Raw genomic sequence first — 27,422 nt, forward strand, 5'->3', positions numbered from 1 at the left:
TCCCTGGCCTGTCCTTCCCATCTCCCCACCCTGTACCCCCCCGTACCCTCCCCCACCACTTTAACCATCAGCTTAGGTACCTGGGGACACTTATCTGATTGAGGATAAAGACTGTTGAGTGCTGAGACAGAACTTTCAAATCTCAGAAGCCCAACTCAGAAGTAGTTCTTGCTCCTGCGACCATCCAGTGTGGATTGTCTGGGGAGTGGGGGTGAAGGCCTGCCCTTCAGGTGACTCCCCCGCCACCCAGGGCTTCACATCCTTCCCGTGGGGTTCGTGCAGGGGGCAGGGACAAGGAGGGAGGGAAGGACACTGAGGAGGATCAAAGGCGAGGGTTTTTTTGGTGTGTTTTTCTTTCTTTCTTTTTCTTTTTTTTTGCTCTTTAGGGCCAAATCCTTGGCATATGGAAATTCTCAGGCTGGGGGGTCAAATCGGAGCTGGAGCTGCAGCTGCCGGCCTACGCCACAGCCACAGCAACGCTGGATCCTTAACTCATTGAGCGAGGCCAGGGATAGAACCCGAGGCCTCAGGGACACTTGTTGGGTTCATTACTGCTGAGCCACAGCGGGAACTCCCAGGGGTTTTGAGGCCTGGAAGTAAACTGGATCCATTCCACTGGGCAGACTCAGTCACGTGGCCACACCTAACTTCAGCGAGACTGGCCGATGGAGTCTAGCTGATGCCCAGGAGGGAGGGTCATAATGGGGTAAGGGGGTACATTTCCAGGCTCTCTCTCACACCCCGTTGCACCCCTCCCCACTACAAGGTCTATAGCTGTGAGGTTTTAGGTGGGGGATGGACAGCCCATGCCTTGTTGGGGTGCCCCCCCACCTGCTCTGCATAGCCACGCCCCCTTCCACCTGAGGCATCCCGGCCTGAGTCTTCCCACAAAAGCCGAGCCCCTGGGGCCTGAGTTAGGGGATGCTGAGTCTGGGGGCTGCCCCCCTCATCGCTACCTTTGCTGCACCCCCATGCCCAGGGCACATGACTGGTTAGAGCTGCCTCCCCTGGTCCTACCTCTGCCTGCCTGCATGATGCTCAGAAAGGCAGGGTTGGTGTCAGATGCCTCAGGCTCCTCCGTGCCTGGCCTGGCTGCTGCGGCCTCCTGGATGCTCAGGAAATGTTTGCAGCGTGAATGAAACAGGGCAGAGGGATAGAGGGTGAGGCGCCTCGGGCGGACCACACGGGCCAGGTCAAGGTCATCCCCAGGGACGAAACCATTACAAGCTGGGTCCGTGATTTCTACCTTCACCTGGGGAGGGATTTTTTTTTCCTTATCTGTGTTTTTTAAAAAGTTTTAACTGAATTCATGTGTTTGGGGGGCAGGAAGTACACGCATGTGGTATAAAAGCATCTACCGGTGGGAAAATGTCCTTCCTTCCTCTTCTTCACTCGGCTTTCCTCCCTGGGAAAGCCAGCCCTCCTCCTTTCTTGAGAAACTTCCAGAATTATTCTAGATTTATTTATTTATTTATTTATTTTTGGCCGTGTCCAGAGCATGTGGAGATTCCCAGGCCAGGGATCGAACCCATAACACAGCAGTGACCCAAGCCCCTGCAGTGACAATGCCGGATCCTAAACCCACTGCGCCACTAGAGAACTCCAAGCAGAGAGTTTAAAATCAGGAGACAGGGGTTCCCGTTGTGGTGCAGCGGAAATGAATCCTACTAGGAACTGTGAGGATGCGGGTTGGATCCCCGGCCTCGCTCAGTGGGTTAAGGATCCGGCGGTGCTGGGAGCTGTGGTGCAGGTCTCAGACGTGGCTCGGATCCTGTGTTGCTGTGGCTGTGGTGTAGGCTGGAGGCTGTAGACCCCTAGCCTGGGAACCTCCATATGCCGCAATTGTGGCCCCCCCCAAAAAAAAGTAAAATAAGGAGGCAATAGAGCTGCTTATTCCAATGCCAGCTGAGTCTTCACGGGGTCTCTGGGCCTGTGACACTGCACAGGAACAGACGTGCCACTTTCTGAAGAGGGGTCTGTAACTGTTCATCATTAAAAACATAGGAGGAAAAATGGGATTATAAACCATGACTTGAGAGGAAGAGGAAGGTTCTAGAATGTTCAACAAGTGGCCATCAAATTGTTTGCAAGGCTCCCCGAAATAGTCGTCTCTGAATGCTTAAACGAGTAACGGGCTTCCTGGTAGATGGGGTGAAAAGAGAAGTCTCAGAAAGATGGGGTGTCTTATCCTACGGCTGAGGTACACCTAAAGAGACATGTTTGTGTGTGAGTCCCGGGTATTAATCCGTGTATGTGTGACCGCATGTAGGTGTCAGAGGCTTGAGGTGGCCTGTGAGATGGGGCAGGGGTGGCATGGGGGAGAAAAGCAGGGGCCTTGCCTGCATGGGCTCTTGTGTGCAGCAAGGCATCTATTTGAGAGTGAGGGTGTGTGTGTGAGTGTGTACACGCACGCCTGCTGTGGCAACACCCACGGTGCTCCCCCCCACACAACGCACACCCCGCCCCCCCCGCCGCCCGACCCCCCTAGCGGGGGAGGGAGATCTTTATCTGGCCCTGGTGCTACAGGAGTTTCAGGCTTTCTAACCAGCCAGACCTCCCCCGCCTCCCCACCCCAGGCCTTGCCCCCTGCAACCTCTGCACAGGAAGTGGGCTGGCCCTGGGGTTTTAGTCTTTGCCGGCTGCGGCCCCATCAGCCATCTACTACCCGGGCCGAGGGAGCCGGAGCTGGGCCCTGGGGAGATGGCTGTGGTGCCAGCAGCGGGGAGAAGCAGAGAGAGCGTGCCGAGGCCCCATGTCCCAGCCAGGTAACGCTCCACCTAACCCTCCTCCTGCCCTGCCCGGTCCCCAGGTCCCCCGGGGGGCTCTCTCCTGGCCCCTGCCACCAGCCGGGGGGGCTTGAGGTGAAGGTCACAGGGGTGACATTCCGCTCTGACTCAGATCCCCCAGCAGTTTCTGCCTGAACTCCCATCTCCCAGGCCTCACCCCCAGCCCTGTTGCAGAACCCCCCACCCCCAGTGATGAGGCAGCCCCTCTGCTCTCCTGGCTCCAGCTCGAGGAAAAGCTGGTCCCTGGTCTGAGGCTCTGCCTCCCTCCCAGCTCTCCCTGTGGGAGGCTGGGGGCTCTTCTGGGATGAGGGGCTTCCCCGGGCCCTGGGCTGAACCCCACAACTCAGAGGGGTGGAGGGGAGGTGGGAGGACTGGGACGGGGAAGGCTAACTGAGCCTCAGATGGGCTGGGCGCCCGGAGATGGGGCTGGGATGTGGGTGGGAGGGATGTCTGGCTGTGGGGCCCACCCTGGGGAGGCGCCCTTGTGCAAAGCGCGCCTTAGGAGGCTTGCGGGGTGAGGGAGGAGAGACCGGGCTGTGAAGTGGGTGTGCCGGGAGGTGTCTGGGAGCCCTGGGCTGGAGGCCAGGCCCCTGGGTTCAAGTCCAACTTTGTCCCTTACTCGGATGGCCAGGCAGATCAGGAGCATCTCCAGGTGCTGCTGGAGGCGAAGGGACTCCATCTTTGGGGCCACCCGCTTGTCAGGCTCCTCCTCCACTCCTGGGGCTGAGGTCTCCCACCTTAAGCCGTGTTTGGAGCCCCTAAGGAGAAGAGCCATCCCAAAGCGTCCCCTTTCTCCCCCCCGTCCACAGCCTGCATCCCACACCCAGCTGCGGAGATGCCCCCAGATTTAAAGAGCAAGGGGGAGCCCTGTGTGTGTGTTGGGGGGTGATGGACAGAGAGAATAAGTGGAGATGGGGGCCGTCAAAGTCAGAGGTCAGGCGGGATGTGTCTCAGGCTAGTGAGCTGCTTCACATCGTGCCTCGGCACCCCTGTACCCCACATCCCATGATGTCAGCCCCAGCAGGACCTCAGGCTGAACCTGACCCCAGGAGGCTCACACGGGCCTCCGTCGCCTCATCCGAGAAGAAGAGTCATAATAGTACCTACTCATTGGGTGGCTGTGAGCATTAAACGAAGTAATATCAGCAAAGTGCTAATGACGGTGCCGGGCAGAGGCCTGGGGATTAGTCATTATCACCATCATCACCATCATCAATATCATCCTCCTCATTATCATCAGCATCACCAGCATCACCAGCATCACCACCATCATCCTCATTATCATAGCAGTCAGTCACCATCATCACCATCATCACCAGCATCATTATCATCACCATCACCAGCATCACCATCACCATCATCACCATCATCATCACCATCATCCTCATTATTATCAGCATCACCATCATCACCAGCATCATTATCATCATCAGCATCACCAGCATCACCACCACCATCAGCACCACCACCACCATTATCATCACTACCATCCCCACCCCCATCCCCAACCCCATTATCACCACCATCACTGTCACCGTCACCATCACCACCTTCTCACTTGACATCAGACAACCTGGTTTGAGTCCCGTCCCTTTGGCAGCTGAGGGTCAGTCTTGGCATCTGTCAAATGGAGATGACAGCACACACTCCTGGGGCTTTGGTGGGGACCGAATGAGTCAGTAGGTGTGAACGGCTTTGCCGTCTCGAGGGCACGGTACATGTGTGTGGGCGTGCGTGAGAACCCAGGATGGAGGCTGCTGGGGGCTCAGAGATCCCACTTGCCTCCCTATGGCTGGGCCCCTTCCTTGCTCTGTGACCTTGAGCAAGTTCCTTAACTGACCTGAGACTTAGTTTCCTCTGCTGCAAGAGGGTGCAGCTCAGACAGTGCCGGGAGCCCTCCATCCCCACCCCCCGCATCCTCTTGGTGTACAGGCGGCACCCTTCCGCTCAGGGTGGTGGGAAGCTCTTTCTGCACAATGCTTCTTCTGCCCAACTCACTTTGGCTGGGGCTGTGGTTTGGCCCTGACCTTCCTGGGATCTAGCACGCCTTTACCCTCCTCCACCACCTCCTCTCACCCTGAGGCTCTGTGCCAGGTCCTGTCCTGGGCATGGGGTGGCCCTGCTGACTGGGCTCTGGCCTCAGGCCACATCCTCCAGGGGACTGACAGGGCCCCTGCCCTAGGGCCATGATTGAGTGAATAAGAGGCACAGGGGGCTTGCTAGAGCCCCTTTCCTGGGATCTGTGCCCTTTGGGGTTCCAACCCTGTGCCCTGGGCCATAGGGGGCTGGAGGGGCCAAAGGAAGAGGCAGCCAGCCCTGCCCTGAGAGCACACCCTCCTACGGGAAGGTGGCGGGCAAGGAGGACCCCCAGCCACCTCTCTGGGCTCCTTTCCACACCCAGGCCAGATGCCCGCTTGTCGGCTGGTGCGCCTGCTGGGCCTTGACTCCCCAGGGTGGGGAGGCTGCGGGCCTTACCTCTGGGGCCAGCGCCTAGGACAGGGTCTGGGGGGAGTGATGTCTGGGGGAACGGGCCTCGGGGTGAAGCCTGGGAATGGAACCAGCTCTGCCTCTTCTTCGATGTGACCTTGGGGTAGTGGCTTAGAGCCTTGGTCACCTCATCTATGTAAGGGGACAATACAAACACCCACCCCCAGCTCCCGGGCACAATAGGTGAACTGGCATAGGGAATCCTTTGTGCAGCGTGTATAGTTACGCGGTATTGTTAGGAGGTTATCTGCACAAGTTGATTAATTGTGGGTGGGGGGCTGTAGTCAGAGACGTCGCAGGAGGGGAAGCCCCGGCTTGGGCTCCAGGTTCCACATCTGCCTCTTATCAGCTGTGTGACTTTGGGTGATTTGCTTTACCTCTCTGTGCCTCAGTTTCTCATCTGAAAATGGAGATAATAAAAGCATCTTCAGGGAGTTCTTGTTGTGACTCATCAGTAACGAACCTGACTCGTATCTCTGAGGACTCAGGTTCAACCCCTGGCCCTGCTCAGTGGGTTACGGATCTGGCATTGCTGTGGCTGTGGTGGAGGCCAGCACCTGCAGCTCCGATTCGACCCCTAGCCTGGGGACTTCCATATGCCATGCATGCAGCCCTTAAAAAAAAAAAAATAGGGAGTTTCCATTGTGGCTCAGCGGGTTATGAACCTGACTAGTATCCATGAGGATGTGGGTTCAATTCCTGGCCTCGCTCAGTGTTAAGGATCTGGTGCTGCCTTGAGCTGTGGTGTAGATCGCAGATGCGGCTTGGATCTGGTATTGCTGTGGTTGTGGCGTGAGGCTGGCTCCTGCAGCTGTGATTTGACCTCTAGTGTGGGAATGTCCATATATGCTGCAGGTGCAGCCTTAAAAAGGCACACACACACACAAATAAAATAAAATAAGAGAGAGAGAGAGCCTGGCATAGAGGAACCTCTTTACAAATGGTTTTGGTGTGGTTGGGGGGCAGCTAATAGAGAGGATGTGTGTGTGGGCTGTCATCGCAGCCCTGTGCCGGCCTTCCCAGGGGACCTAAGTCTTTTCTCTCCCCAGGCCTCAGTTTCTCTGATTGGGCCTGCTCAGAGAGCCCTTTCAGGAATGACAGCATGGGTCCCTGAATCTCGGAAGGAAAGGCAAGAGCCTGGGTGGGGTAGAGGGACCAGCAGGTGCAAAGGCCCTGAGGTTGGCGTGCTGGGGAGGGCAGGGCCCAGCCTGCCTCTTGGGTGGGGATGGACATGGCTGGGTGTTCACTCATGCTCTCTCCCCTTCTTCCTCCCTCCAGGGCTTCCTTCCCCAGCTCCCACTCGTGGATGTGATGGCGGCTCCTGCTCTGTCCCGGTGTCTGTCCCTCCTTGCCCTCCTCTTGTCCCTGGCCATCTCTCGGGCATCTACAGTGGTGAACGGTGAGGACCCTGGCAATCTGGCCAGCTGTGCTTTCCCTCGAGGGGTGGGGGAAAGGCCAAGATCTTTCTAGAATTTCTTCCAAGACCCCTGCTTCTCAGCAGAAGCTCCATTAGCTGGGGCAGGAAGATCAGGTATCTTCTGAGTCCCAGAACCAGAGATCAGGGATCCATCTTCGCCCTGGGCCTCCATCCTGCCTCCGCTGCACTCACAGGCCCCTCCAAACCCCAGGAAGACACTGTCTTCTCCCTGCCCTGCCTCGACCTGCCTGGGGGTCCTTGCAGGCTCTGGGGCTCAGTTTTGTCCTCTCTGAAATGGATCCACTAACCCCTTCTCTGCCAATCCCGCCAGGATTGCCTAACGTCTCATCTGGTAGGTGCAAGAGTGGCACGCAATCCCCAGAGGGCCACTGGCACCCTGCAGCCAGCCACACCCACCCCATCTTGCCAGCAGCCGCTTCCAAGCTCACGTGCTTCTACAACTCAAGAGCCAACATCTCCTGCGTCTGGAGCTGGGATGGGGGCCTGCAGGCCATGCCTTGCCGCATCCACGCCCAGCCCGATAAAAGGTATATGTGGGATCCACAGGCAAAACTACATAATCTCAGGGTGGGGAGATTTTATCATCACTGACTCCCCCTTCCCCATTTTTGGCACAGTTGTGACCTATGCCGCAGTCGTGGCAAGTCCCGATCCTTAGCCCACTGTGCCAGGCTGGAGGTTGAACCTGTGTCCTAGCGCTACAGAGACACCACGGCTCCCGTTGCGTCACAGTGGGAACTCCAATCGCTGGCTTTTGGATTCTTGAAATCCTAGCTCTCGGACTCCAGGAACGCTGCATTTTGAGAAGCTTGGGCTAAAAGGACACACAGACTCTCGATATCACGGGAGTCTGGAAGATCTTAAGGGTTAGATATTTAGCTTCTGGAGCCTGGGCGGCAGTGGGGCATGGGGGCCAGGCTGCAATGGAGGAGCTGGACAAGGTAGTTTGGGGACATTGGGCTGCTATGCTGAGGGTGGATGTGATGTTTGAGGGGAAGGGGGAGAAGGGGGCTCCCAGAGGTTTTTGAGTGACCTGGAATTTTGAGAGACGCCTATGGGAACAAGGGACCGGGGAGCGGCTGGAGAGCAGGTGGGCTGGGAGGGAGTGGGTGAAGGCTTGCTGTAATCCAAACATCCTAGTGGCAGCCAGCGAAGGCTGCTTGGGGGTTTGACCTTGGCTTCCAGGGGGTGATTATATGGGGCCCTGAGGGCTCAGTCAAGGAGCATGTGCACCCTAAACGCTGTGGGGAGACTTTGGAGGGCTTTAGGTGGGGAGGGCCATGTGCCCTGAACTGGTTTGTTTCTAGGTAAATTTCGATGCCATGGAGTCGGGCCGGGCTGGGGAGGGCAGGAAAGAATGCTCAGAGGGGAGGCAGAGCAGGTGTGGGCACAGACCAGCCACAATGCCTGGGGACATTCCAAGGCCCAGCTCTGGGGCTTCCTCTTTTTCTTTTTTTTTAGGGCTGCGTCTGTGGCATATGGGCCCACGGCAATGCTGGATCCCCAACCCGCTGAGCGAGGCCAGGGATCAAACCCGTGTCCTCATGGATACTAGTCGGGTTTGTTTCCTCTGTGCCGCAACGGGAACTCTGGTCCCTCTTTTCCTTCTAAGAGGGTTCTTTTGTCTTGAAAGGCCTTGGAATGAATGCTGTGAGCTGCTCCCAGTGAGGCCAGGCTCCTGGGCGTGTAACCTGATCCTTGGACTCCCAGATGTGAGTAGCCAGGGAAGAGGTAGGGAGGAGGGGAGAGGGACCTCCAGGGGAGGGGCTGGGCCCAGCAAGCCCCAGCAGGGACTGGGGACTGCTGCCTCCCAGGCCTCCTGGAGCTGGGGAGGCAGAAGGGAGGAGGGCAGCATTCAAAGGGGAAAACAGGCCGGAGCTGGGGGTCAAGGGATCCAAGGCGCAGGAGGCATCCGCCACTCTGCCTCTGCTCCTGCTGGATCCCCCAGGCTTTGTGGATCCTGTGTTCCTTATCAAGTGGAGAGAGTGCCCAGTGATAATAACCACCACACCTGACTCCTCCCAAGGTCTGGCCAAGTGCAGGGTGGTGTGGGGTTGAGAGTGTAGATCGAAGGAGTTCCCTGGTGGCTCAGCAGGTTAAGGACCAGCGATGTCACTGCTATGGCTCAGATCACTGCTGTGGCGTGGGTTCAATCTCTGGCCTGGGAACTTCTGCAGGCCAAAAAAAAAAAAAAAAAAAAAAAAAAGGGTGTGGTTCCAGCGCTGGCTCTGTCATACCCAAGATGGGTGACCCTGGGTACCTTCTGAGTCCCAGTTTTCCCTTCTGTAAAAGGAATAAGAACGGCATCTACCTTGCAGGGTTGTCTGAGGGTTGAGCACTTAGAACCCCACTCAGAACAGAGCATGTACTTGTCACTACCATCAGGGGGCTCCTTTGACTGGGGGGTGGGCACCAGCACTGTCCCTTCTTACCAAGGAGGAAACTCAGGCTCAGAGAGGCATGGTCCCTGCCCAAGTCACAGAGCTAGGAAGTGGCAGAGCTGGGATTGATCCCTGGGCTGTGAGACCTACCCCCAGCCCGGGCCTTTCACCCTTGCACTAGGCTGCTTCCCGAAGGGCACGAGGCTGTGTCCACGTGCCTCAGATTACTGCCTGGCAAACCCTTCTGGGCAGCAGTTGGCACCGGAGATGCCCAGACCACACTTTCCAACCATCTTGGTTAAGTGCCTTCTCAAGGGGCACGAGGATGTGGAGGTGGGCACACATGGTGTAGCAGATAAAGCCAAGCCCCTTGAACCAGATTGCCATGCCTGTCCCCCCCAAGCTCTGTAGATCTGGCTTCAGATCCTGACTCTACCTCACTGTGCGGCCTTAGGCAAGTCCCTCAGCCTCTCTGTGCTTCAGTCTCCTCAGCTGTAGGGTGGGAAGAGTAATAGCGCCTGTCTCATGGGGTGGCGAGAGAATTAAATGAGGTATTATGTACAAAGTGCTTAGTTGAGTGCCTGGCACAGAGAAAGGGCTCAACAGAATGTATTATTGGCCTCTTTAAAACAATAACAAGGAGTTCCTGTCGTGGCTCAGTGGAACCGAATCTGACTTGTATCCATGAGGACGCAGGTTTGATCCCTGGCCTTGCTCAGTGGGTTAAGGATCCTGCGTTGTCATGAGCTGTGGTGTAGGTCATAGACGCGGCACAGATCCCTTGTTGCTGTGGCTGTGGGGTAGGCCGGCGGCTACAGCTTCGATTCGACCCCAAGCCTGGGAACCTCCATGTGCTGCAGGTGCGGCCTGAGAAAGACAACAACAACAACAAACTCCAATAATGATAACAATAATAATAGTAATATGATAATAGTATTATTATCTGGGAAAATCTGGTCTCCACAACAGCTGAAAGAAGGCTGGGGCTGGGTCCTTAGCATTAGATGGAGCAATTATTCCCGGGTCCAGGAACTCTGAGGATCAGGTTCAAGGTCTGTTCATTGTGGGCCCTGTGGCCGGTCAGAGGGGTTGTGCCTGGGGTCCTGGGCCTGAAAACACCACCCAGACCCCAGGACACAGATCCTAACAGGGCCTGGCCTAGACCTTCCCCTGCGGGGCTGCCCTCTGCACACAGGGGAGGCCGCCGTAGCTGTTCACTCGGCCAAGGCTGCCGTTTGTCTGAGGGCTGTGGAGGAGGAGGCCTGAGTTCGAATCGAGGCTCCCCTGCTGACCAGATATTTGACTTTGAGCAAGATCCTTAACCAGCCTGACCCTCAGGCTTCTCCCCTGCCGTGTGGAGGTCAAGGGCAGCGGAGAGGATCAGCCCGAGAAGGGTCCAAGACACCCAAGCAGTGTCTGCCCGCAGAGATGCTCAGTTCCTACCCATTTCCTTCCAGAAAAGTGAGGGGTGGGGGTGGAGAGATGGGGAGGGGAAGCCTTCACAAGTATAGGTCTGGACCTGCACCTTCTTGGGAGCTCATCCTGCTTACACACCTCCCAGGACAGGGAACTCCCTCCTTCCCAACGCAGCTCACTTCCCTTGAGATCAGGGGTTGACAAACCCTTACGGCCCACGGGCTGAATCCAGCCTGCTGCCTGTTTTTGTAAACAAAGTTTTACAAAACTTTACGCAGCCATGTCCATTCACTTACATGTTTTTAATGGTTGCTTTCGCATACCAGTGATGACGGGAAGTTGAATTGTTGTGACAGAGGCCATGCGCAAAGCTGAAAAAAATTTTTTTTGCTTTTTTTTTTAGGGCCAACCCGTGGCATATGGAGGTTCCCAGCCTAGGGGTCAAATTGGAGCTGCAGCTGCCGGCCTACGCCACAGCCGCAGCAATGCAGGATATGAGCTGCGTCTGCGACCTACACCACAGCCCGTGGCAACGCAGGATCCTTAACCCACTGAGTGAGACCAGGGATCAAACCCTCAACCTCATGGTTCCTAGTCGGATTCGTTTCCACTGCGCCAGGATGGGAACTCTCAAAGCCAAGAATATTAACAGAGGGAGTTCTTGTTGTGGCTTAGTGGGTTACAAACCCGACTAACATCCATGGGGATGCAGGTTTGATCTGAGCTGTGGTATAGGTTGCAGATGTGGCTTGGATCTGTCATTGCTGTGGCTGTGGTGCAGGCCGGCAGATGCAGCTGCAGCTGCAATTCAACCCCTAGCCTGGGAATTTCCATATGCCATAGGTGAGGCCCTAAAAAGCAAAAAAAAAAAAAAAAAAAAAAAAAAAAACAAAAAATGTTAACAGACCCTTTACAGAAAGTTTGCCGAGCCCCGCCTTAGGCAGAGTGGCTCGGGGAGGGGCTCCACTTTGTTGCAGTCCTGGTCCCCATCCGGTCTCCCCTAACCTCATCCCAAGCCCCACCCCCTCCCCCATCACATTCTGGCCGCCGCATCCCTGGCCTCCTCCTCTTGCAGTCTCAGAAACTGACCATAGTTGACGTCATCAGCTTGAGCGTGATGTGCCGAGAAGGGGGGACGTGGAGGAGGCTGCTGACCCAGCAGTTCAAGCCCTTTGATAGTGGTGAGTGAGGACTCCAGGGTCGGGGTCGGGGTCGGGTGGGCGTGGGTGGGGTGTGCACCTCCTGCCCTCTAGGATCATCTGCTCCCGTCTCTCCCCTTCAGCCCCCATGCCCACATCTGACCAGCTCCCTGCCCACTGCCCTTGGGATGAAGTCCTGGCTCTTTCCCCTGGCATTCAAGGCCACTTGGGCTCCAGCGGGCTTCCCTGTCCAGCTTGCCTCCTCTTGTGGCCTGTCCTCTTGCCACACCAAAGGCCGGCTCTCCAAACTCAACTTGCCCATCCATGCCTCTAAGCCCTGGTATGGGCTGGTCCCATCGCTCGGAAGCCTCTTCCCACCTGGAAAATTCCCACGTACCCTTCAAGGCTCAGTGAGGAGTCACCTCCCTCAGGAAGCCTTCCTGGACTCCCCTAGCCCTTGGTACCTCCCCTTTCAGGGTGTTTCTGTCCTGCGTCTTCACCATCTGATTATGGGTCTGTCTCCCTCATTGGGCTGTGAGCTTCCCTGAGGGCAGAGTCCTATGTCTCCATTCTGAATACTCAGCACTAGGCCTGATCTGGGCAGTGTTCTGGGAAGGTTTGTTGAATGACTGAGTGTCTTCCTGCCCCTGCCCCCCAGGCTTCCCTCTTCCTCTGATCTTGGAGGCCATCTCCAGGGAAGAGAAGGGGCAGAGGATGAGATCCAGATGGGGTTCTAGATGCAACCCTGCCTTAATTGAGTGTCATCTGGCAGATCATGTGACATGTCTGAGCCTCAGTTTCCTCATCTGCGAAGTGGGGATAACAAGTTACCTGCTGCCCATGGGTGCTGTGAGGAGTCTATAAGCCAAGACTCAGAGACTGCTTAGCGCATGCTCAATAAACATTTGCTTATTATTATTTGTGCAGGTCTACCGAGTCTCAGAATTATAAAAACCTAGGTCAATGTAACTTCATAATTATACAGTTTTATAATCATATAAGTTTGATGAGAGAGAATTAGATTAAATTAAATCAGTGAGATGATCCAGGTAAAACCCGTACGTCAATTCTGAGGGCAGAGAGAGGCTGCCTTGATTCATTCGTTCGGCAGAAATTTAATCAAGCACCAGGGCACATTTCAGGCACCAAGGCTGCTGGAGGGAATAAAGCCCCTGCCCTCAGCCAGAGTCTGGTGGGGGAGGTCGAGAAGGCATCAGTGACCGGAAGTAGATATTTAACATGTTGGGTGGTGACAGGTGTGGGGAAGAGACAGGTGAGGGGGACAGAGAGTGGTGGGTGACCAACCAGGAAGGCTACTCCGACTGGGTCATCTGTGAGCGGGGACCTGCGGATCTCTGGGGGAGGGCCATGCCGGGAGGGAGGAGTAGCGGGTGCAAAGGTGGAGGTCGCAGCAGGGCCCCCCTTTTTCATCTCGGCATCTGGCATCCCCCAAGTGTACTGCTCCTTTTTCTCTCTCCCGTCTCCAGTTCGTCTGATGCCCCCCAACTCCCTCCAAGTCGCCCATATAGGGACCCACAGATGCAACATAACTTGGAACCTCTCCCAGTTCTCCCACTACCTTCAAAGCTACGTGGAGTTTGAGGTCCGGACAAGGTCCCCCGGCCTCAGCTGGGAGGTGAGTACATGGCCCCATCCCCACCTGCCCTGATTCCTCCTTCCTGTCCTGGTTCCCTGTCCATCCTTCATCTCAGCAAAGCCACAGCAGCACCCCAGCGACCCCTGCTGCCCCTCTGTCCTGCCTGCCCACCCCCACCCCCGGGGTTTTGCCCCCTGACACCCCAGGGGTCCAGCTGGTGGCAGATTCCGGGCAAGGTTTCCAAAGCCAAGAGGCAGGTGACTGCCCTCTCTGGAGATTTCAAAGGCCCTGGGCAGCCACCCTTTCTTCTTCAAATCCAGTGTGGTTCAAGGCCACAGGGGATTGGTTGCTTATTCATTCACTTCCTTACTCCTTAATTCGCTCACTTATGCACTCAGTAAACTGAGTCCCTCCTATGCGGTAGATGCTGGGGGGAGAGCGGAGGGTGAGCCTGACAAAGCTGCCCGCTCTCAGGAGATTCACCTAGGGGAAATGGGCAGACAGCTGGCACACAGAAACAGGAGGCCATGGGGTATTGACAAGTGCCATCAAGAAAATTAAATGTTGGGAGTTCCCGTTGTGGCTCAGCTGGTTAGGAACCCGACTAGTGCTCATGAGGAGGTGGGTCCGATCCCTGGCCTTGCTTGGTGGGTTCAGGATCCGGCGTTGCTGTGAGCTGTGGCATAGGTCGAAGACGCAGCTCAGATCTGGCGTTGCTGTGGCTGTGATGTAGGCTGGGCAACTGTAGCTGTTTCAACCCCCAGCTTGGGAACTTTCATGTGCCAGCAGTGTAGCTCTGAAAAAAAAAAAAGAAAAAAGAAAAAGAAAATTCACTGCAGTAACGCAGTTGAGAGGAACTGGGCCAGGCTACCTCACACTCAGGTCACGAGGGAAGGCCTTTCTGGGATCTGGGGCTCAGGCAGAGGCTGACCTTTCTCGGATCTAGGGAGGGTCTTTTTTTTTTTTTTTTTTTTGTCTTTTGTCTTTTGTCTTTTTTGTTGTTGTTGTTGCTATTTCTTGGGCCGCTCCCGCGGCATATGGAGGTTCCCAGGCTAGGGGTTGAATCGGAGCTGTAGCCGCCGGCCTACACCAGAGCCACAGCAACGTGGGATCCGAGCCGCGTCTGCAATCTACACCACAGCTCACGGCAACGCCAGATCGTTAACCCACTGAGCAAGGGCAGGGACCGAACCCGCAACCTCATGGTTCCTAGTCGGATTCGTTAACCACTGCGCCACGACGGGAACTCCTAGGGAGGGTCTTCTAAGCAGAGGAAAGAGCCATTGCAAAGGCACGTGTTGGGACACTAGGAAATAAAGCAAAAAAGGTGATGGGCCAGCCCTGCCACCGGAGGTGAGGTGGGCGGTGGGGACCCCTCTGGTCTGACAGCCCTGTGTCTGCCCTAGGAGTCCCCGCTGCTGACCCTCAGGCAGAACCAGCAATGGATCTCCCTGGAGACACTCGCCCCAGACACCCCGTATGAGCTTCAGGTGCGGGTCAGGCCCCAGCTAGGCCACCAGAAGGCTTGGAGCCCATGGAGCCAGCCCCTGGCCTTCAGGACAAGGCCTGCAGGTACTGGTGGGGAGCCGGGGTGGGGATGGAGCTGGGGCCCGAGGCAGTGGCTGGGGGCCAATGGGTGGGCGAGGCTGGGGGTGTGGCCCCTCCACCATCATCAGCTCTCTTGCTATGACCCGCAGAGTGGGGCAGATTTTGCCAATGGGAGCAGGGGCTTGGGGAGGGGGCGGGGCTTGCCATTGACCTTGTGAGTTAGTGGGGAAGCCAAGGAGGCTTTTCATTTTCTCCAGCCTGAAACCTCAACCTCTTGCTTTCTGCCAACGTTGCGGGGGGGGGGCAAGGTTTAGGGGGTTGCTTTCACCTCTTAACTTCAGTCTCCTCATCTGTGAAGTGGGTACCACAGCAGGGCTGCTGTGATGAAGGCACCCGAGGCCCCATGTCTGTCGGGCACACAGCAGCTCTGCTGGACTTAGCTGGGATCCGGTGAAGGCCCGGGGTCAGAGGGCGGTTTGTCCCTCGGCACGAGGTTGTGGGTGGGGGTTACTGGATTGACCCAGAGGGAGTGGGGGCACTTCTCTAACTCGGCCCCCTCTTCTCCTCCCGCCCGTGGGCAGCGCCTGGGAAGAAGATCCCGCCCATCCCGTGGTCCGGCCACATCATCTTGGGCCTCGTCTTTGCCGCCGTTAGTTTCGTCTTCCTGGTTTACTTTCTGGCCAAATGCCCGTACATCGGGCCGTGGTAAGAGCGCTCCTCTCCCCATCCTTCAGGCTCCTGATGCCCCTGCCCGGCCAGATGAGGTCCCCTCCCCCCCCCCCCCGCCGCCCTCCCAAGAGTGCCCTTTGCTTGGCACCTGGCCTGTCCCCCTGGGATAGAAGCCATGGAAGCAGCCCAAGGGGGGCAGGAGGGCCTTCTGGGGCCCTAGAGCCTTACCCTCAGGACTTGAGCATGTGTGTGAGCCTGTGCATGCATCCACCAGCCGCCTGCGTGTGGCCGGGGGTGGAGGCGGGTCCTTACCAGTCTGGGCCTTTGTTGGCTGAGTCCCACCTCAGGGCCAGCTATGATGCTGAGCGCTGGGGATACCAGGCCAACCACAGGCACATGGTCCCGTCTTCATAGGCTCACAGTCTCCCGAGGGGGGAGGCAGACGCTTATGAATCATGCCTGTTTAGAATGACACATGTGATTAGGCTGGCGAAGGAAGAAGATCCCAGACAGGGAGAGGAGGCTCCACTAAGGGGTTGGGGGGAAGCTTCCCCAGGAAGTGATGAGGCCATTGAAATCAGGGGAAGGAGTGACCAAGTCAGGTGGAAAAGTTGGGGGGGGCACCTCCCAGGCCGAGGAAACGGCTTGTGCACAGCCCCTGGGTGGGAACAAAGCGGGAGTATTCCAGGAAAGGGAGTCCAAGGAGGTGGGTGTGGTCGGAGGCCAGGAGGGAGCTCCAGACCCGAGCCTGTGGGCCTCTGGGCGGCAGACGGTTTTTCTGGGGCCTTGAGGCTGTGGCTGACAACTCGAGGCAGGTGCATATAGGTATAGGGACCCTCAGCTTGGCAAGCAGAGCATGGGCTAGAATTCAGCCTCCATTCATCACACCTACCCCCCAAAACACAGGTGCCCTTGGGCAGTGCACAACTAGAACCACCGTCCAAGGCAGCCCTGACGAGGAGGGCTGCAATCTGGCATCTCTCCTCCCTCCATCCTCCTGGCTCACTCTCCTGCAGCCGTCTTTGTTCTCTACCACTCTGCTTGTGCGGTCCCCACCCCCACATCCTTCTCTTGTCTAGCATCCTGCTCCTTCTCTCCACAAAGTAAATGGTAGTGTGGTACCATTGTCTAGCTCCCCGTTAGAGTGTTACCTCCTTAAAAGCAGAGATTTTCAGAGTTCTTGCTGCAGCTCAGCAGGTTACAAACCTGACTAGTATCCACGAGGATGTGGCTTCGATCCCTGGCCTCGCTTGCGTTAAGGATCCAGCGTGGCTGCAAGCAGCAGCGTAGTCGCAGATGCGGCTCAGATCCAGTGTTGCTGGATCCGTTTCCACACCTGGCCCCAGAACTTCCACGTGCCGCAGATGCGGCCCTAAAAATACATAAATAAAAAAATAAATAAAAAAAATAAATGAATGAGTGCAGAGCGGCTCGGGCCCCTGGCCCCTGGAGCTGCAGGGCTGAGGCGGGCCTCTGTGGCCTCCCTCCTGCTCACCCTTCTTCCCTCCCTTCCTCTCCCCTGTTCAGGCTGAAGAAGCTTCTGAAGTGTCACATCCCGGACCCCTCGGAGTTCTTTTCCCAGCTGAGCTCAGAGCATGGAGGAGATTTCCAGGTAGGAGTTTGGAGGCAGAGGACAGGGCTGGCAGCTCCACCGGCTGGCCAGCCGGTGGGCGGTGGTGCACACTTCGTGGGCAGGGAGTGCAAGAATAGCGGGGTTTGCACTCCACGGGAGGGGATGTGAAGTGAACTGCCTCCTGGGTGGGCCTGAGCCCCTTTCCTCAGCTCTGGCACCGGCGTTCTCAGACCGAAGGGCAGCTCCCACCTGAGCCGACCTGCCTGGGTTCTGACTCTGGCTCCACCACTTCCTGGCTGTGCAGCCTTGGGCAAGTTACACGACATCTCTGTGCCTCAGTTTCCTCACTTGGAAAATGGGTTGCGGGGGGGGAGGGGAAGAGTGTTACTGCGTGTCTGGTCCGGAGAACACTGCCTGGCACACAGCAAGTGTTCAGGAAGCCCTAGCGAGCTTCAACAGCAAGTGTTCAGGAAGCCCTAGTGAGTGCCCAGCTGTTGATGGAGCAGGATTTGCCAGGTCCAAGTTCCTCTCACCCTGCTTCCTGTGCAGACCAGCTCTGGGGAGGGGGGTGGGTGAGGGTTTTCTTTGTCCTTGAAAAAAGTCCCTGGCCAGGCTCCATAACTCATCACAGACGTTAGCAAGTCAGAAAACACAGATTTGGGAGTTCCCATTACGTCTCAGTGAGTTATGAACCCGACTAGGATCCATGAGGATGCGGGTTCGATCCCTGGCTTCGCTCAATGGGTTAAGGATCTGGCGTTGCCATGAGCTGTGGTGTAGGCTGGCAGCTACGGCTCTGATTTGACCCCTAGCCTGGGAACTTCCATATGCCACAGGTGCCGCCCTAAGAAGAAAAAAAAGGAAAACAGATTCATTTAAAAAGGGCACGCCTGTATGTCAGAACACTCTGAACGCCATTTAAAGTTCAGTGGTCTCCCCTCCCTCAGCCCACATGTGCTTCAGGAAGGAAGCTTCTAGGGGGGAGGGGGATGGGTGGGCGGCTTCTACCACCCCATCCCCACTCTAGGCTCCCTAGATTGGTGTTGGTGGCGGGGTGGTGAGTGGAGGGAGGTCACAGGGAGGCTGAGAGGCTGGAAAGTCATGCCAGACGAAAGCTGTCAGGAGCTGGCTTTGGAGTTCTCTATAGTGGCTGATCAGGGCCCCTTCTGGAATTCTTTGGAAAACTCCCAAGACTGGGGATATCTCACTGACAGTAGTCTCGATGTAAGGGAATGCATCTCCTTAAAATTCCTCCTCAGCCCTAAAGGTGGTGAGGTCTCCCTCAATAGAGGTATTCAAATCCACCTTGGCTGACTGTGGGTCAGCCACATGGCAGAAGGGATTCCTACACTGGAGCTGGTTGGAGGCTGGACTAGACGCCTTCCTCAGACCTATTCCAGCTTGAAGTCCTTCTGATTCTCTGGGCTTAACACATTTTGAGGTGGCGGGGTCCTCTGTGGGGAGCCGCAAACCACTCCATCTTCGCGTGAGATCACCTCCGGGGTCTAGATGCCTGGCCTGGGCCTGCTGTGTGGAGGGGTAGCCAGAGCAGGTCCTGGGAATACATGATGTGACTGGGGGGCGGGGGGAGGGCGGGGAGCTAGCCAAGAGGGACCCCACCCTCCCCTCTGCATCTGGGTGAGAGGCAGGCCCCCCTCTCTCTCTGCCCCAGAGCCCCCAGCTCCAAGACCACCAGGCCCACTGCCCTGTGCACGGGACCCAGAGGGCGTGTGTCAGCGTGTGAGTGTGTGTGAAGGGGGATGGGGTTCTCCCTGTGCCTCCCTGCCCGTCCCCCCGTCTCCATGTCCAGGGCCTTGTGGACAGAGGCCCAGGCCCAGGAAGTGGCTGACCACACACACACCTCTGAGGGCGGCCGGTGTGCCCCCCACCCCACACAGCAGCCCGCCCCTCCCGCTCCGGACCGCTACTCCTCGGCTCTGCTGCCCAGCCCCACCTCTGCTGCTTCTGGCGGAGCCCCCCGGACCCGGCTCTTTCCCTCCCTTCCTCGTCTGCTACCCTTCTTGCCATCCTTAGTTTGCCCCCGCTGTCCCTCTCGCTCGTTCTCTTCTCCTGTTACACCAACACCCCCAGGTTTGGGGGAGGGGGTAGATTTTGTTGAGGGGCTCTGTCCTGGGAACTCACTCTGGGGAGAGAGAACCAGAATGTTTCTCTCCTGGCCCATTAATTCAGTGCAATATATATATATATTTTTGCTTTTTTAGGGCCACACATGTGGCATATGGAAGTTCCCAGGCTAGGGAGCTGCAGCTGCCAGCCTACGCCACAGCCACAGCAATGCCAGATGCAGGCCGTGTCTGCGACCTATAGCACAGCGCCGAGCAATGCCGGATCCTTAATCCCCTGGGTGAGGTCAGGGATCTAACCTGCATCCTCACGGATCCTAGTTGGGTTCTTAAGCCACTGAGCCGCAATGGGAACTCCCTCATCTGCAATACATTGACTGGGCCCCCTGGCCCTGTGCTGGGCACAAGAATGCAGGGGGACCCCATCAGGCCTGGCCCCTGTGCTCAGAGGACCACAGTTCAGCTGCTGAGGGCTCCCGGACTACTGGGGTTCTCAAATGCACCCAGGGCTATTGGGGTTCTCAAGGGTACCCAGGGCTATTGGGGTTCAAATGTGCACCCAGGGCTATTGGGATTCTCAAGTACATCCAGGGCTACAGGGGTTCCCAAGTTCACCCAGGACTGTTGGGGTTCTCAAGTGCACCCAGGACTACTGGGATTCTCAAGCACATCCAGGGCTACTGGGGTTCTCAAGTGCACCCAGGGCTGTTGGGGTTCTCAAGTGCCCCCAGGATTACTGGGGTTCTCAAGTGCACCCAGGGCTGTTGGGGTTCTCAAGTGCCCCCAGGATTACTGGGGTTCTCAAGTGCACCCAGGGCTGTTGGGGTTCTCAAGTGCCCCCAGGATTACTGGGGTTCTCAAGTGCACCCAGGGCTGTTGGGATTCTCAAGTGCCCCCAGGACTACTGGGGTTCTCAAGTGCATCCAGGACTATTGGGGTTCAAAGGCGCACCCAGCTACTGGGGTTCTCAAGCGCACCCACCAGCAGCCCATCACCCCACCCCGAGGGGCATAGCCTGTGTGTGCCGTCTCCTGCGCCCCTGCTGTGTAGTCTAATGTCACCTGTGCCATGTGTTTCCACCTTAATTTTCTTCTTTAACATCTTTGCTGACCCATAGTGAGGAAGTCAGGAAAGAGACAGTTAACCATGGTGAAACTGAGGCTCAGAGAGGTGCGGTGACCTGCCCAGGGTCACACAGCTAGTGAGTGTCAGGGCCAGGGCTGGAACCCAGGTCTCCTTGCTCCATGCCAGGGCTGTCTGGACTCCGGAGCCACTGAGAAGTGCTCGGATGGTGCCTTCCTGTCTCTGTGGCTGGAGAGGGTGGGAGGTGGGGGGCTGCAGGGCACTGGAGAGAGAGAGCAGTCTGGGGACCATTCGTTCCCTATCAGAGATAGCGCCGCGGCTGTGTGAGTGGGGAGGCTCCGGCCCAGCTCCTCCATCTGTTGGCTATGTGATCAGGGCCAGGGCACTTGCCCTCTCTGGGCATCTGTGACATGACCCTCTGTGCTCCCCAGGGCCCTCTCTGCTTCTGCTGTGGTTGGTTGGTTCACACGCCTGCACTCATCCCCCCAGACACTCAGGATTCTGCCCATTGCCGTGTCCCCGGGCCCTGGGGCAGCACCAGGCTTAGAGTAGCCACTTAATAAACACTCATGCATTGCAGTAATGCATGCCCTGGGTGCCCACAGAGAGCCAGGAAGGCCTGTGCCGGGCCTGGGAAGCGGCACACCCCCTGGTCTTAGGCAGAGGCTTCCCCCAACCCATAGGTTGTCACTGTGTGTGAGTGTTTCGGAGATGGGGGGCACAGTCAGGGAGGGCTTCCCGGAGGGGGTGACTCTGAGCTGATAGAGGAGGAATTAGGGGTTGGTGCTGAGTCGGAGGAGGTGGCCCGCTCACCATCCCACCGCTCTCTCTCCTGGCAGAAGTGGCTCTCCTCGCCCTTCCCTTCGTCCTCCTTCAGCCCCAGCGGCCCGGCACCTGAGATCTCCCCGCTGGAGGTGCTGGACAGGGACGCCAAGGCCACGCAGCTTCTCCTGCTGCAGCAGGACAAGGGCCCATCGCCCGCGCCAGAGACCAGCGGCCACTCTGTGACCAGCTGCTTCACCAACCAGGGCTACTTCTTTTTCCACCTTCCGGACGCTCTGGAGATTGAGGCCTGCCAGGTGTACTTTGCCTACGACCCCTGCGTGGAGGAGATGGATGAGGGGGGGCCCGGGGCGCCCGAGGGGGCTCTCCTCCTGCCCCTGCCGCCTCTGTCAGGGGAGGACGATGCCTACTGCACCTTCCCCCCCGGGGACGACCTGCTGCTCTTCTCCCCCAGTCTCCTCGGTGGCCCAGCCCCACCGCACGCTGCCCTTGGGGGCGCTGGGGCTGGTGAAGCGAGGCTGCCCCCCTCCCCACAGGACGGAGGCCCTGGAGACTGGGTCCCCCAGCCCCCGGGGCCTCCCACCCCAGGAGCCTCTGACCTGGTGGATTTGCAGTCCCCCCCGGAGCATGCACTGGGAGAAGAAGGAGAGGAGGGGGCGGCCCCCAGCCCAAGGGAGGGGGCCAGCTTCCCCTGGGCCAGCCCTCCCGGGCACGGCCACGTCAGGGCCCCCACCTCCTGCCTGACCCTGAACACCGATGCCTACCTGTCTCTCCAAGAGCTCCAGGATCAAGACCCGGCTCGCTCAGTGTAGACAGATGGCCAGGGCTGGGAGGCAGGTGGTGGTCCCCTGTTTCGACGGGCCCAAGGGAGGCCTCTCTGCGGGTGAGGCTTGTCCACGGCTGAGACCCTTGATGTCCAGCTGTGCCCTGGACACCTCTGCCCAGAGGGCCCCAAACATTCAGCTGTTCACTTCTAAAGCTCAGTTGCTGCTCCCTGGTCCTACTGCCCAAGCCAGGAACAGGGTGGGGGGGGGGTGCATGCTGACTCCCCCACTCCCTTGTCAATCATGGAGTCCCCTGGGTTTTGCCTCCGAAACATCCTTCCTCTCCAGCCCCGCGGCTACTCTTCAGGGAGGGTCCTTGTGGTTCCCGGGGGGGCTTCACTCTGGCCTCCTCACTGGGCTTCCTGCCCCAGTCACACCCTCTCCTCCCCATTCCCCACCAGACAACCAGAGTGTTCTTTCCAGAATACAAATAGGGCTATGCTGCTCCTGGTTTAAAACCCTACCATGGCCCCCACTGCCCCCAGCGCCACTTCTTGACCCACCTCTTGCCAACTCCAGCATCATGTTGGAAGATTCCATTCTAGAACCTTCCCAACGGTCCTACTGAGCCACTTGGAGCTCCCTCATTCCCCTATACCTTTGCACATGCTCACCACCTCCATTAATGGGCCTAAACCATGAGATTCAATGCTGAAGGGACAGGCTCTTGGGGTCACAGGGTGGCTGGACAAAGTGGCTGTGTCACTTCCCCTTTGGGATCTCTCCTGACCTCGGAATGCTTGGTGACCTTACTGCATCCTTAATGCTGTGGCCCAAGTATGGATGCAAATGCCCCAGCCAGGTGGACCCTGGCTGAATCTTTCACAGTGGTCTCAAGACCCAGATGGCTTGCTGCTGGAAAGTAATGCCCTCTTAGAGATGGGTCCCAATGCCATCTCAGAAAGCACCCCCCCCCATCTTGGGCCCCTCCTGCTCCACCCTCCCCTTGGAGGACTCTCTTCTGCAGCTCGGGGGCTGGCACATGGCCTCCAGATGACAACTCCATTCACCGCACTTGACGCAATGCATTGGCCCCACCATGTTCCCTGGTGGCTTAATGAACCATCTGGTACCATCCAGCTCCCAGGAAGATGCCTGTGCCTAGGCCTTTCTGAGATTAAGATTTGGAGGGGTAGAAGTTCTCATGGTGGCTCAGCGGGTTAAGAACCTGACTGGTGTCCATGAGGGCTTGGGTTCGATCCCTGGCCTCGCTCAGTGGATTAAGGATCCAGCATTGCCTTGAGCTGTGGTGTAGGTTGCAGATGCGACTCAGATCTGGCATTGTTGTGACTGTGGTGTAGGCTGGCAGCTGCAGCTCTGATTCGGCATCTAGCCTGGGAACTTCCATGTGCCGCACATGCGACCCTAAAAAGCAAAAAGATTTGGAGAGGCGGAGATCCATGCCCAGTAGGTTTCAGGATGCGGCTCCAGCAAGAGGCTCCTTGCCATGTGGCAGTCCTCTCCGCCCACACACAGCCCCTTCCTTCTCGGTGCTCCCCACCACTCCTCCACTTTTCTTCCCTCTGTCTCTGGCACTGATTACACCTATGATGCCTGTCCCAGGCATCTTGACTTAAAGTCTGCAGAAGGCAGAAAGGCTACTAGACCCATCTAACTCCGGGTGTAAAAGCACAGGGCCTGCATTTATAGGCACTGCTTACAGCTGATTGGGCACCTGACACAAGCCCTCCCTTAGGTTCATCAGCAGCCTATGAGGTGGCTTAGAATGGAAGCTCTTTTCAATCAGGGAGGCTGGGCCTGAGTTGGCCAATCAGATTTCTCTCAGTCTAGGGCAGGGGGGAGGACCCTGGGAGCAGATGCACTGCAGAGAAGGTGCCCAGAGGATGCTCCGGCTCTTGGTACAGAGACTCCTGCTCCCAGGGGGCTACTGCCGTTCACTCAGGATTCCTGTTTCTTTTAGGTCCAAAGTAACCTCCCCTTTCCTGAGGTTGGCTGAATCTTGGATCCTTACCATGAACTAGCTTAATTACCCCCCCCATCTCACTCCCCATCTCCTGCCATAGGAGGTGGTATGTCCTGGACATACGGGTTGAAGTCTCCTCAACCGCAAGGAGAGCGTCAGACCCAAGTTTGGTGCCTATAGCTTTGCTTTTTGTCCTGTGGCAACTAGGAAATCTCTCTGCAAGTCAATTTCCACTTTGAAGAATTTTTGGAAGGTTTACATTTCTCAGGCTCGGTCAATGTAGTATATCTCTGTATCATCTTTGTTATTGTTTACTTAATATTTTTCTTTGAAGCAATTCACCTTTTTTGTTTAAATACTTTTATTTAAATAAAAATCTTTACATTGGTTCTGTAACTAGACTTGGATCTTCACTATAAAGAAAATGTAATGAGGAGCTCCTGCTGTGGCTCATGGTTATGAACCCAACTAGCATCCGTGAGGATGCGGGTTTGGTACCTGGCCCCACTCAGTGGGTTAAGGATCCAGCATTGCCTTGAACTGTGGTGTTGGTTGAAGACATGGCTCGTGTCTGGTGTTGCTGGTGGCTGTGGCATAGGCTGGCCTGGGAACTTCTATATGCTGTAAGCGTGGCCCTAAAAAAAAATAATTTTTTTTAAGTGTAATGGTAGAAAGTTAATACAATCAAACAGAAATATTTCAACGCATGGCCTGCTGGAAGTCTGTTCTGTCTCTTAAATAGGAGATTAGCCACTGTTGGGAAGCTATTGAAGATATGTCAGCCCCAAACAGAGATGTGTTCCTTGAGAAAATGCAAAAGGACTGAAAAGAGACTTTTTCACTAAAAGAAGTCAGATTTATCTTATTTTGCATCCAGACACCATCTGACACAGTCTTACGGAGAAATGTTGCACCTGATGATATGTGTATCATCGAATAAATATATATAACCAGACATACATAATCAAACATATGTATACTCACATATAATTTTAAATTCATATATAATAAGATTTTATGTAAATTTAAAATAGATATAATTTATTTTTTCAATATCCTTAACTCTGAAAAGTTGGACCAGGTTCCAGAGAGCAATATCTGGCATTCATAAAGCTGCACTCATGGCAGACATTACTAATCAATTGCAGTAGTACCTGGCAGACATTGCTCATGGACCACAACCTTCCTTACTCTGGAGCTTGGATGCAGCCTTAGATTCTGTAGGCAGGTCCCAATTGATCATAGTTGGTACTTGGTGATATGTCTAGACCAGATAACCCCTCAGGTTCCTTCCACGACAGGAGCTGTTGTTCCTGACTCCGGGATTTTCTAGGCAGGGAAGCTGAGAGGGGCTCTGAGCAGGCATGCCCAGGGAACCCAGCTGTCTCTACCGTGTCTGATGGGAGACCCGAGCTGGCCGTGAGCAGAGTAAGGGGCCACCTTACACCAAGTGGAGATGCACTGATGGGCCAGAAGCCAGTGGGACAGGTCCAGTGTGGATTGGAGTATGGCCTTGGGAGACGGGGCACGGAGGGAGAAGCGGGCGGGGGATTGGGGGGATGAAGGAGAGATGGGCTTCCCTGGATCAGATTGCAGGAGAGAGGAGCTGCACCAGGTGGGCACCAGACAGGCTTGGAAGAACGGTCAGATGCTGAATGGAGAGCAGGAGGAAGCCGGGGCAGATTGGGTGGCGGGGGGGAGGTGGTGGAATAAAAGAGAGGAGAAATGGGGGGGGGGGCCTTGGAGCCTCTCGGGTCTCCAGTGCCTCCAGATGTATTTGTTCCTTCACCTCCTCTAACCCTCAATATCTCTGTTCTCCCCCCATCTCCCAGCTCTCACTCCAAGCAACGTCCTACAGTTACCGAGCAAATTGTGGTGGAAACGGTTCATGACTAGGATGAGTAATTCAGCACTATTCTAATTATTGACATCCTGGACAACTGCCAAAATGATCAAGAAGCACATTTTAAAAGCGGTAAGAAAGTGTCACTGTCTCACTGAAAAAGACCTTACCAGGCAGGTGTTGTGTTGCCCATTTTGCAGATCAGGATACTGAGACTCGGGGAGGTTAAAAAATGCAGCCACGGAGTTCCCGTCATGGTGCAGTGGTTAATGGAATCTGACCAGGAACCATGAGGTTGTGGGTTCAATCCCTGGCCTCGCCCAGTGGGTTAAGGATCTGACGTTGCTGTGAGAGCTGTGGTGTAGGCCGGCAGCTGCAGCTCCCATTCAACCTCTAGCCTGGGAACTTCCATATGCCTCAGGTGCAGCCTTAAAAAGGAAAAAAAAAAACCAAAAAACAAAAAACAAAAAAAGAAACCAAAAAATACCAAGCAATCAGCATTCCTGCTGTGACACAGCAGGTTAAGGATCCAGCATTGTCTCTGCAGTGGCTTGGGTCACTGATGAAGCCCAGGTTTGATCCCCATTCTGGTGCAGTGGGTTAAGGATCCGGCTTTACTGCAGCTGTGACATAGGTCGAAGCTGCCACTCAGATTTAATCCCTGGCTTGGGAACTTCCGTAGGCTGTGGGTGAGGTGAAAGAGGGGAAAAAAAAAAAAAAAAAAAAAAAGGCAAACTGTATTCTTTTGTGATTGTGACTGTGGCTGAAACCATCCCACCCTTGTAACCCGAAAACATCATCTCTCACTCACGTCCCCGGTGAACCTCCTTCTCGGTCCACCTGTCCCCCGACATTGTCTCCCCTAATCCTTCTACCTCTGAGCCTTGCCACGATGGTCTTGTTCAGGGGCACATCTGGCCACACCATGGCCCTGCCTACCCCCCCCCCACGCCCCCCGTGACTCCCTGTTGTTTTCAGCACACTGGCTAGAATCCTTAATGTCATAGTCATTGGCTTGGGGACCTCAGGCAGGTCTCATCTGCTCTCATGCTTCTGTTGCCCCATCTGTGAATGGGGCACTCAGATTGGATAATTTCTAAGTGCTCTCCTAGCCCTGATCGTCTGTGGTTTTTCAGGTGCCACACGGAATGTGGCTTGTGGCTGGGACTGCATGTACTTCGCTTCAAGAGTGGGAGGCTGGGCTGGAGGGTGGGGATGAGAGCCGGGACCGCGACTGACTCATTTGCTTTGGCACAGGCTGGTCCCTGGCTTTGAAGCTGTCCCGCCACCCAAACAATCCACTCCTGAACTCCTACACATCCCTCAACACCTTCAAGCATCCCCACTTCTGGGAGGCCCTCTGATTCATTCCAAATAAGGAGGATACCTCCTCCTACTGTTCCCCTCCTGAGCTCCCTCTTTTCGAACCATCTATTGTGCTACGAACCAGACACTGTGCTAGATTCTAGGGGTGCAGGGGTGACAGTAGCAGCTATGGAAGAAAAGCAACCACAGCCCCATTAGCACAAGACTTTATTTGGGAATACTGGACATGAGAGGGCCCTGAAGGAGCTTCTAGGTCGGAGAAAGAAGGTGGAATGTTATACAGGGCTGTAGTGAGGGGCTCAGCCACAGTTCAGCTGTATGGGAAATTATTGTTCTAGGATGATTCCTGGAAGAGAGTGATTTTTTTTTCTTTCTTTCTTTCTTTTTTTTTTTTTTTTTTTTTTTGTCTTTTCTAGGACCACTCCCACGGCATATGGAGGTTCCCAGGCTAGGGGTCTAATCAGAGCTGTAGCCACTGGCCTATGCCAGAGCCACAGCAACTCGGGATCCAAGCGTCTCTG

The 27,422-nt window shown here is 56.0% G+C and overlaps 1 protein-coding gene across 9 annotated transcripts in view; it reads left to right on the top strand.

The window, feature by feature from the left end:
• IL2RB (interleukin 2 receptor subunit beta) overlaps positions 1 to 24,128 on the top strand; it is a 40,391-nt gene extending 16,263 nt beyond the window's left edge. For 3 of the 9 annotated variants that reach the window (XM_084955399.1, XM_084955398.1, XM_084955400.1), the window contains 10 exons: positions 6,552 to 6,672; positions 7,022 to 7,238; positions 8,345 to 8,423; positions 11,584 to 11,689; positions 13,135 to 13,283; positions 14,651 to 14,816; positions 15,374 to 15,497; positions 16,989 to 17,073; positions 21,041 to 21,504; positions 21,551 to 24,128. In XM_084955399.1, the coding sequence (XP_084811525.1) occupies positions 6,585 to 6,672; positions 7,022 to 7,238; positions 8,345 to 8,423; positions 11,584 to 11,689; positions 13,135 to 13,283; positions 14,651 to 14,816; positions 15,374 to 15,497; positions 16,989 to 17,073; positions 21,041 to 21,504; positions 21,551 to 21,728 (1,656 nt within the window). In that variant the 5' untranslated portion in view covers positions 6,552 to 6,584 and the 3' untranslated portion in view covers positions 21,729 to 24,128. Of the gene's footprint in view, positions 1 to 2,627; positions 2,766 to 6,128; positions 6,673 to 7,021; positions 7,239 to 8,344; positions 8,424 to 11,583; positions 11,690 to 13,134; positions 13,284 to 14,650; positions 14,817 to 15,373; positions 15,498 to 16,988; positions 17,074 to 21,040 lie in introns of those variants that run through there. The other 6 variants (XM_084955395.1, XM_021091526.2, XM_084955396.1 and 3 more) reach the window with 4 other exon arrangements.
• The last annotated feature ends 3,294 nt before the right edge of the window (positions 24,129 to 27,422 follow it).

The sequence above is a fragment of the Sus scrofa genome, chromosome 5 (genome assembly GCF_054392235.1).
Source record: "Sus scrofa isolate SSC_HxYL_T2T_F1_AM1 chromosome 5, Sscrofa_HxYL_maternal_Yorkshire_Landrace_v2.0, whole genome shotgun sequence".
Lineage (NCBI taxonomy): Eukaryota > Metazoa > Chordata > Mammalia > Artiodactyla > Suidae > Sus > Sus scrofa.